Here is a 13,946-nt window from a genome sequence, read left to right as displayed (position 1 = left end):
AACACCAATAGTAAAAAGTATGCATGCGTAAAAAGCTGGCAGGCCAATAAGAAGCAACAGCTGGCCCTTCAGGACTTAAACGATAAGTTCACTTTTTAGAAAAATAAATGCACATTTTTGCAGGAAAAAAAACGTGCATTTTTTTGCTGCACGAGCCTGGGAAGCACTGCACCCATGATCAGTGGAGCAATGTCAGGCTTCTACAGACAAGCCCTGCAGCTTTCAACCCAGACCTTCCTAGGGGCTTATCAGTTTCAAAGCTGCAGGGCTTGTGAATGAACTACGAGAGCACTGGATCACCACCCTTACAGCAATGGCTGACGGTCATGAAGTTCATTCATTTATTAGAATCTTAGCGAACGATACGGCTGTGTGGCAGAGCCCCACACGGCCACGCCGTTTTTGAATTGCGACAGTGGGTGTGGAGAGAGGATCCCCTGCCCACTGTCACGCCGAGTGTGACATCAGGGTGAAAGCTGCAGAGGCTGACACATGTTACACCCTAAATACGGGTGTAACATGTCAACAAAGGCAAACTTAACCTTTAAGATGGTCCAGAATGGGTGTTGGCAGTAGAAGCATAAGACTTTAATTCATTTGAAACAGAAAATTTCTGCTATGCTAGTTTACAACAAATCCACCTATTCATGAGCTAAAACTGACCTACCTAAAGAGAGGCAGAATAAATATTCCTATTTAGAATAAGAAATATTTCAGGATGATGCTGGTAGACGTTGCTTGCATACTGCTGGTTATCATCCATCTACTGGAGCAAACATTTGACCAATCTCGATCAAGATGCACAGGTATGTTCAAGGTTTAGAAACCGATTACTATAGCAATATCATTTTCTTATGAGAGGCATTTAATACTACTTCAGTTATGTATAGGTATCCATAGCACCCCATTTAGGGCAGAGAAAAATGATAAAAAGCTCTGACTTGTTGCTATGCGTTATCGGCTGCTATATTAAGCCCATTAAGTGTACCAAACTGACAACTAATGTTTATTGCCAAAAAAAAGGGGGGCTGACGACAACACTGTGGCTTTGGTTTTGTCTTGGTCTTTTTCTGCCGTCGGTCTTCTATGTATCTATTCCACGGTCTCCTAAGAATAGGTATTTAATACATAAAAGGCTCTGCCAGAATTGCTCTCAATAGAATAGTTTGGATATCTTTTGCTTCATCTTCCAACTGATTTACGGTTAAAACAGTGTAACAAACCTTTACCTTTCTGTGTCTTCCTGCACGCTCAGGTCTGGCACTGCCCTGTAAATGATCACGCAAGACGAAAGACATGAAGTACAATCTTTGGTTCTTTAAGGTCTTCCGGTTGGGCTGAACAAGTGAACGCCGCACCAAGAGCTGTATGAACACACAACTCCAGGTGCCAGGACTGTAGCTAGGACCTCAGGAGGCCAATGGGTCCACACATCAGGCTTACATTTCCGGTTTGAAAAGGATGTTGAACTTGCAGTTTTACAGCAGTGTCGCCGACTTTGGTTATTTGTAAAACACTGACCCAAAACATATCTATGTATAAACTGCAACAATGTGTACAGATGATATTCCAGAAACGGGAAAAGGTAAGAATGGCAATATCAAACAATTACTGTTCATTAAAGGGATAATAGTTGGGTAATTGATGGGATGTTGAAGGACAATGGATATAGGTAAAATAGAATATGCAATTAGTTATGTATCCACACTATCTAAATCCTGTAGCTCTGTATACCACTCAAAGAGTGACTTGGATAAGTGACTGAAATTCACTCAGTAATCGTTCCACATAACATTATTTGAACATGTGCCAGTGAAACTAGTGTTCAGGGATGAAGATCTGCAGCTTAAGGACCATTACCATTGAGGAACAAAGTTAACTAACCGTGCTGAACCAACCCCAAACAAAAAAGTGGTCTGTGGCTTTTGATGCCTTTTTAATACATTTTACGCCCAACATTTCCAGAATATGCCCCTTTTTAACTAATGACACCATCAAGCTTCTAATTCACTCCCTGGTCATCTCTCACCTAGACTACTCAAACTCCCTCCTCATTGGATTACCTTCAACATGGACCATCCCCCCTTCAGTCCATAATGAATGCCACTGCAGGACTCAGCCACCTTACCAACCATTCAGTGTCCTCCACCCCTCTCTGCCAATCCCGCCACTGGCTTCCACTCACCCAACAAATAAAATTCAAAGTAATAACAATAATTTACAAAGCCATCCACAACTCTGCCCCCAGCTACATCACTAACCTAGTCCCAAAATACCAAACAAGCCGCTCTCTTCGGTCCTCCCAAGACCTCCTGCTCTGTAGCTCCCTTGTCACCTCCTCCCATGCTCACCTCCAGAGCTTCTCCCATCCTTTGGAACTCCCTACCCCAATGGGTCCGACTGTCCCCTAATCTATCCATCTTTAGACTATCCCTGAAAACCCTTCTCTTTAAAGAAGCCTATCCTCCTCCTTATACACTGTTTTACTTCCTCCATCAGCTCATCCCCAACAGCTATTACCTTTTGTATCATTTGACCCTCCCTTTTTAGATTGTAAGCTCTAACGATCAGGGCCCTCTGATTCCTCTTGTGCCAAATTGTAATGTAACTGTAATGTCTGCCTTCATTTTGTTCGGCGCAAACTGTTGGAGCTATATAAATCCTGTATAATAGTACATTAGCTTAAAACGTATTATGTAGGATGAAGCAATTTAACCATGAAACCAATTACAGAACATTAAAGTGGTTGTAAAGCCCCTACATGTACCCAGTGAAGTGACTGGCCTTATGTGATACACAGAGATTAAACAAATCGTCCTACAGAAGTTGTACCCATTTGCCTACAGTCCTCTTTCCCCTACATCCGAAGTGCAGAATTTACACAGGATCTCTCAGCTCGGAAAAGGGGGCAAAGAGCTGAAGTTACATCAGTGAGAGCCGATTGGAGGGAAGGCACCCAAACCTTTTTATACAGCACACAGCGGAGGATGCCAAACTGTACTGGAGCTCCCTCCCGTCACCATTTTTCTCTTGGTGTCAGGAAAACTCATCAGAAGTGACTCATGCTTATAGTAGAGGAATGGAGCAGCAGACAGAAACGACACTCAGTGCTCTGTACCATATAGGAGGGATATTGCTTGGTTCATATTTCATGTCTGAGGTTTACAACCATTTTAAACATTGAGTGCCAATGAATGAAACTTGATTGTTCTAGGTGTAACACAGCCCACTACACACAGCAGATTCCACAGCAAATATGAACTGAGAGTTTTTGTTTGGGACTGAATAATAAAAAATAAAATCACACATACTAGTGTAAAACAGTGTGGATACAAACAAAATTTCAAATAAAGGTGTGTTACGGTTTTCTTTAATTATTCTTCTGTCAAAAAGAAAACATTTTAGGTCCATCATCACTTACCCGATAAGCCATCTGCGCTGATTAGAAGGAAAAGATCTTCTTTCAAATCACATTAGGTAGCATGGAACAGACATTTCAAAACAGAACAAGGCCAAAAACTATAGTTTGTAATCTACACTGCCATCTAGTGGTTGTCAATGTAACAAGGCCTTGTATAACCAGGCTGAAGTTACTTATACCAGTTTTAAGTATCTAAAGTTGTTGGTAAAGGGTTATTACCCCTGTCTGGCTTTTACTGCTGTCTGCAGTGACCACTGCTTCAGATTAAAACTTGGAAAAACTTTGAGTTGTCCTTGGCACAGGAACAGAAGGGAATTCTTGTGGTGACAACTGCCTGGGAGAGGATTTTCCCCAACACTGATAAACTTCATGTCAGATTATACATTATGTATAAAGTGGAATTAAACTCAGAGGTTTCCCAAAACAGTTTCATTCAAGGCATACCTTAAAGAACTGTTACACAAACTAGTGTGCTTAGGTTAGCGCTCAACCAAATGACAAGCCATCAAATGGTTGGTGTCATATACCGCATCGTGGCAAATGCGCATCAAATCCTTAGCCGTAGACGCTAGGGGGGTTTAGTTGTGCTTTAACCAGTTCCGGACCTCAGTTGTACCGCGATCACCACCATTACTAGTAGTAAAAAGCCATAAATCTATCCCCCCATTTTGTAGACACAATAACTTTGCGCAAACCAATCAATGTACGCTTATTGCGTTTTTTTTTTTTTTTTTTTTACCAAAAATATGTAGAATACATATCAGCCTAAACTGAGGAAAAATTATTATTATATTTTTTTTTTTTTTAAACGTGGGATATTTATTATAGCAAAAAGTAAAAAAACACAGGTTTTTTTTTTTTCAAAATTGTTTTGTTTATAGCACAAAAAAAAACAAAACACAGGGGTGATCAAATACCACCAAAAGAAAGCTCTATTTGTGAGAAAAAAAAAAAAAAAAGGACGTCAATTTTGTTTGGCTACAGCATCGCACGACCGCATTCTTTTTTTCCCCCACAAATGGAGCTTTCTATTGGTGGTATTTGATCACCTTTGTGCTAAAAACAAAAAAAGAGCGACAATTTTGAAAAAAAAGCAATACTTTTTGCTATAATAAATATCCCCAAAAAAATATATAAAAACACAAAAATTTTTTCCTCAGTTTAGGCAGATATGTATTCTACATATTTTGGTAAAAAAAAAAAAAAAATAAAATAAAATCACAATAAGTGTATATGGATTGGTTTGTGCAAAAGTTATAGCGTCTACAAAATAGGGGATAGATTTATGGCATTTATATATATATTTTTATTATTAGTAATGGCAGGGATCTGAGATTTTTATCGTGACTGCGACATTGCGGCAGACACATCGGACACTTGACACCATTATTTATACAGCGATCGGGGCTATAAAAGTGCTCTGACTACTGTGTGAATGAGACTGGCAGGGAAGGGGTTAAACACTAGGGGATGATCAATAGGTTAAGTGTGTCCTAGGGAGTGATTCTAACTGTAGGGGGGTGGGCTCACTACAACATGACAGATCACTGCTCCCGATGACAGGGAGAAGTAGATCTGTCATGTTGCTAGGCAGAACATGGAAATGCCTTGTTTACATAGGCATCTCCCTGTTCTGCCTCTCCATGCCACGATCGCGGGACACCGCGGGCACGGTCACGCAGTACTCGACGCACTCAATCCCACTAGCCCGCAAACTAAAGGCGGTGTACAGGTACGCCCACCGCTGCCATTGTGCCAACATATATCGGCGTGCGGCGGTCAGGAAGCGGTTAAAGAACAGGCATTTTTTTTCATTTTGGATAGAGTAAGGGAGGATTATAACCTGTCAGATGTTTGTGTCCCATTGCAGCGATTTCCCTTCACTTCCTGTTCCATAGCCAAACAGGAAGTTAGAGGAAATCCCTGCAAATTAAGGGAATTCCTTGGGGCCCCCCAGGTCACTAGAATTAGTGTCCACATTGGAAGATTTTTCTTCTTTTCCTTTTCTGAGGACTGAATTTGGGATTTTCTTTCACTTTCAATCATAACAGTAAACAGGACAAATAAAGAGGGGGAATCTCTTTAAAGGGGCACAGATAGCAATTAAACCTGACAGGTGTTCCCTCTGCACTCTATCCAAAACTAAAGAAAGTTTTGCCTTTAGTTATACTTTAGGGCCCTTTCACACATGCTGTCCGATCAGATCCGCCTGTCCATTTTTCAGGCGGACCTGAGCGAACGCTTCATGCACCTCTACTGAGCGAGGGATGTCAGCAATAACATGTCCTCTGACATCCGGCGCTATCCAGTCGGCCAAATCCAGACGGATGGAAACCCTTTTTCTGTCTGGGGGATCGGATTAAAGCGGACAGGTGGATAGAGAACAGTGGGGCTCTGACAGGTCCATCCCTCTGCACAGTGAGAAGAGACAGACCTGTCATCTGCCAGCTCAGTGGAGATCAACAGATCGATCCCTGCTGAGCAAGCGGAGTCCGTCAAAACAGACGTGCCCTGTGTGAAAGGGGCCGTAAAAGCCGGCGGGGACAGATGCAGCATCAGAATAATGCTGCATACACCTAGGCAAGTATAATTACTTTTACTTTTCTATTAAGGGAACCCTACTCAGTGGGGCATCAAAGGGAACACAAAACTGACAGGGCTAGTAACCCTCTCCAAAACTACAAAGGTTTTGATGTTACATATACTTTAGGATAAAAGGTAGAAGGCATTAATGAAAGATCAAAAGGCCGCGTACATTATCAGACTGCCAGCATGACTTGAATATGTTACATTGGCTGCTAGCCTGATCCTGATCCAATTCGTCAGCACATCAGTACCATTCAAGCAGGCTGTGCAGTTCTCATGATTAAATGCAGACAACTACATGCTTTCTATAGTCCTGTCCGTACACCTAAGCAAGTGCCTGCACTACATACTTACCTTTTTTTTTAACCCCTAGAGCACACGTCCAGGATCTAAATGGGAATGCTTTCTTACCTGGCCCTCCACAAGGATTCCGAACCTCATACTAACCAGGATTAATGTGGAATGTACCAGTGTAATGTAACCAGTAGTGGTGTGTGTGATCAGATGTGTGTGTGCTAGGGGTAATATTCCTAAGTGATACATACATTTGTAAAATAGTGTGGATGAAATGGCAGCAGTTTTTTCTGGCTTTACAGCAATGTAATTATGGTCACTCTCCCAAGAAGGTGTGCTGCTGCTGTACTCCTCCGATGGCTCATCGCTGGACCCTTCTGTCTCTATCTTCGGGATAACTACAACACAATGCTTGAGGCTGTCCATTTTTTCAGCTGCGGCTTTCTGCACAACTGTTGGTTTCGAAGGAGCCTGTAATAAATGCACACAAAAGTTAAACCTTAAAAAAAAAAAAAACACCATCTTGCAGCATTGAAGTGAATTCAAGTATATGGGGCAAAAACATTATTTAAAAAAAAAAAATTGTAATATCTAGCACAGGCATGCTCAACCCATGGCCCACAAACTCAAACCTATGGCAAGTAGCACAGCTTCCTTCCGGTCTACTGAAGGATTGCCGATCCTCCATAACCCCAGCAGCTGTCATACACAAGCCGTTATTGTGGCCGGCTCCCCGCTCTTCACTTTCTTTCCTAAAACAGGCCTAGAGGAGCCTTTAGCCGAGTGGATTACATCTATACAGGGGTTCTGAAGGTGAATTCTTATTTCATCTTTGCTTAAGTTTATTGCACTACTAGGGCATGCGCATCCCTGGTCTGTTGGTTTCCTTATTTTGGCAATTCAAGGGATGGCTGCAAAGACCCTCATATAACAAAGCTGCAACACTGGTTCAGAGCTTTTTTTGGCTGGTCACACCTGAGCATGAGATTGGGATTAATGTCAATCTGATTATAAAAACAAATTTGATTTTTGTGATTTACAGTGGGTGAACATCCAACGGGGATTGGTCCCACAAAAAATGATGATCTGAGTGTCGTTTAAAATCTTCATTATGCTATTCAAAATAAAATTATATATATAAAATCAAACTTCATTACTCAAGTGGCCCGCCCTCTTCAAAAGGTTGAGCACCCTCTTCTAGTGCTTCTCTTTAATGCAACATTCCAAAAATCACAATACAAAACAACCTAATTGCACACAACTGTGGACTTCTAGAGCACTGCCATAACCGACACAACGCTACTCTCTGTCTACCAAAGTAAAAGATCTTACAATTCACCACTCTTAATAGAAGGTTAAAAAATGATTTATGGGTTTGAGGGGTGGGGATGTAGCCCCACATGTGGTGTCTGGTTTAGGAGGGCAGCTCTTCCAGCGTAGGAAAAAAAAAAGGGGACTGTTAAAACAGTATATTTAAAAACCTAAAACTGCTCTGTCAACTGTACCAATGGAGATATGAGGACAAATTGCTAAACTGTATTGGTTATTCAACTATGCAATGTGCATATGCAAATATCACCAAGATGTGAAACCATTTTTCCCCCCACTTAATACTTCATGTAGTTTGAAAAATACAATGTTTTAGACACTTTCCTATACAACTAAGCAGGGACCATAGCGGTTTTAGCTTCAGAAATGCTTTCTTACCTTTTTACAAGGGTAAAAGGGTCTGTCGTGTGACCAGTCATCTCTTCTTCCTGATAGTGGGGGGCAGGGCTACACAGTGTTATAGACACACATTGTGCCTATATTGCATAGTCTGTTCAGCCAGAGGCAAGAAGCAGTCTGTGCTTGAGCAGGAGGGTGTGCTCAAGAAAGGGATTGGGAAAGAGTGTGTGCCAGCAGCAAGCTGTGATTAGTCAGGTGGTGCAGTGGCTGAACAAACTACCCAATCCAGGGATGCTGTGTGCCTGCACAGTGTCCTGTATCTCTGAATGGCCAGCCAAAGGATTCAAACTAACCATGCAAGCACACATCAGCTTGTGCTTTGTGTGGTCAGTTCAGAAGGTGACTGGCAGGATCAACCAGTTACTTCTGATAGAATAAGTAACATAAAAGTGATAGAAACTAGGATTTATAAAAACACACATAAAAAGATAGAAATATCTTGGGCAGTGTTCACTTTAAGCGCTGACTGTATTTCTTTATCTATATGATCAATAGATCAGAGGGCTCTTTTTGTTCTCAGACTCTTAAAGTAATTGTAAAGGCTTGTAACAGGGGTGCTGCTGCACACAGAAGGTTTATCTCATCTTAATGCATAGAATGCATTAAGATAAAACATTTCTGCCTTTACAATCCCTTTAAGGTGGTTGTAAAGGCTGAAGGTTTTTTTTTTACCTCCATTCATTCTATCCATGAAGGTAAAAAAAACCTGTGGTGCAGCAGCCCCCCCAGCCCAATACCTGAGCCCCATTGCAATCCAGCGATGTGCCCGACAGCCTTGGCTATCCGGGTACTCTCACTCCTCATTGGCTGAGGCAGCAGCGGGAGCCATCAATCACAGCCAGTGAGCCAATGAGGAGAGAGCGGGGGTGGAGCTCTGTGTGCCCCCACAGCAAGCTGCTTGCTGTGGGGGCATTCAACAGGAGGGAGGGGCCTGGATGCTGCCAGGGGACCCAAGAAATGGAGGATTCAGGCTGCTCTGTGCAAAACCACTGCACAGAGCAGGTAAGTATAACATGTTTGGTTTATAAAAAAAACAAAACAAAAAAAACAACAAGCCTTTACCAACACTTTCAGTGTTTTAAGCAGGTGCTAGCCAGTATTAAAATCCATGAACTGACTGCATTCAAAATACCACAAAAGTCAAATATAAATGTACATTCTCCATTCCACACATTAAGCTGATTCATGTGATAAAACATTTAGCACATGGGTGCTCAACCTGTGGCCCTCCAGTTGTTGCGGAAGTCCCATGAGGCATTGCAAGGTTGACAGTTACAAGCATGACTCCCAAAGGCAGAGCCATGATGGGACCTGTAGTTCCACAACAGCTGGGGGACCACAGGTTGAGAAAAAAAAAATCTGAGTATCATAATTAAATTAAATCACACAGTAGTAAATAGTGCATGCGTTTTGTTTTAATGATTTTGGAAAGGTGTGCAAAAACACACAAACAAAAAAAAAAAAAAAACACCACACAACACAGAAGCCATTTATGCCTAAAGCGGAACTTGAGGGAAAAAAAAACGCCCTTAAAATAGATCTCAGTAGACAAAGAGGGTATAAATACACTTCATATGCACCAAATACCTGTACAAACCCAGATATAAACTTGTAAAGTAGTAGTGACATCACTGTGCTGTACATGGCCTGTGTACAGAGCAGAGTTGTGGGCAAGACCCAGCAGGCTGCTGGCAGAAAACTATATAAAAAGGGGGCAGAAACTAAACCAGTCACCCTACACACGATGAGACAGCAGCAGTGAGCGGTCTTTATTACAGGAAGCTCATACACCTAAGCAAGGCTTCACACTAGATTACTGCACAGATCTGGGAAAAAAAAAATCTACTTGGCACACCAAGATTCAAGAATACTCATCTTCCCTCTATTCACAATATATCTGCTTATCCCGTAGTTCAAATCTAAACAATTTGCACCATTGTTTAAAAAATACATCTGTCATTACCTCTGCAACTCTGCACTGAAAAACTGTACTTGGGGAAGGCTTGCCAGATCAGCAAATTTCTTGGTTACAGTCAAGCAAGGACTGTGCAACCACTGAGGCATGTATAGCCAGCATTAACACTAAACTTTACTAACAGATCAAAGTTCACTAGGAATTTTAATGAAAGCATTTTGGCAGTGTCACCACTCCAAACCAAGCATACTTCAATTAAAATGTAACTACAATTAATAGTAGCTCAGGGGCACAAGCGTGATACAACTTGTAGGGCGTGCAGTCAGTACATGGTGCATTCCAGTCACTACAAATTTGGCTTCATTCGTAATGTGAAAACTTCTTTCTGGAAAGGTTATTTTAAGAGAAGGGATATGAAAACCTTAAAATACAAGTGAGGATTTACATGACTAACCACAAATCTGCTTAGCTATTAATTGACCCAACTTAAGTTCTGCATTGTGACATAGGGATCTGAGTATAACATAGAATGGGGTGCTAACTGGAAGAACTATAAGGCATGCTCACACTGTATAAAGAAGAAGTTACATTTTCAACTTAAATATTTGTATACGAGCTGGTATCAAAAAGTTTTGAGACTAGTTTTGTAACATGCCAACAGATGGCAGCACAAGGTTGCATGCACAGCTACAGGGAGCATCGCCCTTCATAAGCCAGTGTGCCAGAAGACATCGTCCTGTGTACATCGGGGGCTGCGCAACTGGTGCTATTCTGACCACGTGCGTTATCACATCTGGTATTTCATCATGGACAGCAAGTTAAAGCAAAGAGCAAACATGAAAAACTGGATGCTCCACGACGACAATGCACCCGGTCACCAAGTGCTCCTCACACGAGTTTCTCCCCGGAGATAACATGATCTCACTTCACACACCATTAGGGAGATAAAGCGTAAATCGCAAAAAGGTGCTTCACGCTTCCAAAAGACGACTTCCACATACCAGAAGTGGCGGGAACGCTGGGAGGGCTGTATTGCTGTGCAAGGGGACTATTTTGAAGGTTATAGTGTGTAAATGTAGATAAAGTACTTCTTGTAAAACAGACCTAGTCTGGAAACTTTTTGATACTAGCTTGTATTTTACCAAAGATTATTGCAATCCCATTCTATAGAGGCCCCTGCCATGGAACCCTAGCAATAGAAACAAATATGTGCTACATAGTCAGCAAGCTTTAACAGAAATGTTGAAAAAGCCAGATGAAGTAAAACTACTTACCTGGGATTTAGGTGGTGGGGATGACTTCTCAGTTTTTACCTTGACTTTTTCCTTGGGCTTGGCGTCTTTGCCTGTGCTAAGTGATTTCATTGTTTCAGCAGCATGTTTAAGTATACAGTCATGGCTGCAATACACAGAGTCACGAAGGGCAAGGTTCGAACAGCCTGGTCCAATGCACTTGGCCACATTAAGAGACACTGGTGCCTGAGCAGCAGTGGGAACCTCACGAGAGACCTCGGTCGTTTCACCGACTTCAGTGGGCAGGTCAGTTAAGTTAGGAATCTCCACCTACAACACAACACAGGAAGATATGAGGCCCTCAGAAAAGAAACAGCTGCTCATGCCTTTTCTGCTAAAGGGCGTTCATTATAACAGTGACACTAGACTCACTAGCAATATTTGAGGAATATCCTTGGAAAACAAAGTACAGCACTGTTACCTTTTCATTAAGCCAAACAGTTAAAGGAGAAGTATGGTGATAGTATACTACTACTATGCATCACAGGACTAAAGTTAGTTATGCACTCCCCTGACCAGTTTTCATCCTACAACAGGCTAAAAGCCCACTGTTGGCTGACGTCAGACCCGGTCCAGGCTCTAAAAATATGGTTGGGATCTGCCTAGAAGCCTGGACAGGTACCTGGCTCAGCCTCTCGAGATGCTGGGAGCCCGAGCCAGCCACGCCTGCCCCCTCTACAGCCAGGCACTCCAGTGAGTGCTGGGGGGTCAGAGCAGAGAGCTAGAGACTGACAGTCACCAGCTCTCTGAAGGTTCAAGACCGAGAACTGAGCAATCAGCTGTGTTTGATCGCTCAGTGCTGCAGCCATCTAGGCAAGTACAATTGCTTAATTTTTTCTAATCCAGTACTCCTCTTTTAAAAGGTCTCCTCTAACCCTGTGAACCTTTTTAGATGTTGCCAAAGCACATTGAAGTAAGGAAAGACTGGCCTAATCTTGACCTCTTCTTGATGCCTCTGCTAAGGCAACCAGCACTTAAAAAGGAATGGCGCAGGAGACAGGGCATAGTCCAACATCCCCAAAATTCAATACAATCTTGTTCGTGGGAGAGGTAGACTCCTTTATTCAAAAGTGCAATATGAGACTCTGGCAGAACTTGATGCTCCAATAGGCAAGCATTACATTTCAGCTATACAGGATTCTTTATGTGCAGACCCATACAGAATACTTACAGGATGAAATATTTTCAGTTTCTTCTTGCCAGTAGGATGTGTAGCCTTCTCAATTCTACCCTTGATCCCCTGATCAGGCATGCTATGCTCCACAGAAGACATGGTGTTGGCTCCAGAAAGAAAAGTGACGTTTGCCGTGATGGCCTGCTCTCGCTGGTTAATGTCTGTATTACTTTCATCATGCCCTTGTGGGACAGTGCAGTTGGGGCAAATATAATCCTCCCCATCTCTTTCAAGTAGTTGCCCGCGTCTTTCAGTAATACCGACACAATCACCATGAAACCATTCTTCACATCTGTCACAGCAGATCATAAACCTAAAAGACAAAACACACTTATGTCACACAATCATTAAAACTAGTTGCTGTACTTCAAGTATTCTAAAAATTAACAAAATTCCTTCCAAAGACTTCACTCTGCCCAGCTCTGAGATTTAAGCAGCTAATAAACATTTTCATTTTAGCATGGCTTGGTCTCCAGGTAGGACTACTCATTCTCCACACAGCAGTTAACATTTCTGACTTGACTATCGCCTATTAAAAAATAAACAGCTTTATAAAAGTGGAAGCCTATCCTGATTAAGGCTGGCCATACATGGGTCAAATTTTGAAAGAATTTTCTTTCGAAAATCAGAAATGTTGTGCGTTTTGTGATCCTATGGTGCCACCATTGATATCGAAATTCGACCAAACCTTCAATTTCACCTCATGTTGCTACATAAAGCATTTTCATGGCTTTGAATCTTCTTTCTTTCTGGGAATTTTCTTTTCTTGCACATTTCTTTTTCGATTACATTTCTCGCACATTTCTCGCACGATTCTCCCATCATTGATTAGAAGATTGTTTTTTTGGGTTTTTTTTTGTTTTTTAATTTCCAACATGTCCGATTACTCAAATTCGATGGCTGCACGAAAATCGGCTGTTGCTGCAGTCCACTAATGGTGCGAAATTCAAACAAAATTTCTTAGATAAGATTTTTTAAAGAAAATTTTCGAAATGCGACCCATGTATGGCCTGCCTAAAGCCTCGTACACATGATCAACTCTTCGGACATCCGTTTTTTGTAGCATGGTAGTCTCATGTCGAAAGTTACTCCTTATATGAAAATTCTCGTACGACAGAATTCAACTTCAGAAGTGACGTAACGTGTTGAATAGTTCTAAATGTATTCTTTCGTTTCTCTTTCTCCTATGATTTTTTTTCGGATGAACACCGTACTAATTATACGAAAATTTAATGTTGTGTTCACGTACAATTAAAAATTTTATTGTCTGCACATCCAGTTTTTGTACATGTAATATATATATATATATATATATATATATATATATATATATATATATATATATATATATATATATATATATATATATATATATATATATATATAAAAATCGGAAACGGCTGTCGAAAGCACCGTACTAAAATCGTCAGATTGTTCGGATGAAATTTTACTTCCGATTTTCGTATCGTGTGTATGGGACTTAAAGTGATTGTAAACCTCTATATTTTATTTAATTAAAATAACACGTGTCATATA

General features: G+C 41.4%; 1 protein-coding gene across 3 annotated transcripts in view; it reads right to left on the bottom strand.

The window, feature by feature from the left end:
* The window catches only part of DIDO1 (death inducer-obliterator 1), a 91,989-nt gene that overhangs the window by 39,921 nt on the left and 38,122 nt on the right, over window positions 1-13,946 (bottom strand). For all 3 annotated transcript variants that reach the window (XM_073607474.1, XM_073607475.1, XM_073607476.1), the window contains 3 exons: window positions 12,408-12,723; window positions 11,219-11,506; window positions 6,553-6,772 (listed from right to left, as the gene is read on the bottom strand). In XM_073607474.1, the coding sequence (XP_073463575.1) occupies window positions 6,553-6,772; window positions 11,219-11,506; window positions 12,408-12,723 (824 nt within the window). The remainder of the gene's footprint in view (window positions 1-6,552; window positions 6,773-11,218; window positions 11,507-12,407; window positions 12,724-13,946) is intronic.

The sequence above is a fragment of the Aquarana catesbeiana genome, linkage group LG12, assembly GCF_042186555.1.
Source record: "Aquarana catesbeiana isolate 2022-GZ linkage group LG12, ASM4218655v1, whole genome shotgun sequence".
In the NCBI taxonomy this organism is placed as follows: domain Eukaryota; kingdom Metazoa; phylum Chordata; class Amphibia; order Anura; family Ranidae; genus Aquarana; species Aquarana catesbeiana.
This window is presented reverse-complemented; position numbering and strand designations above follow the sequence as displayed.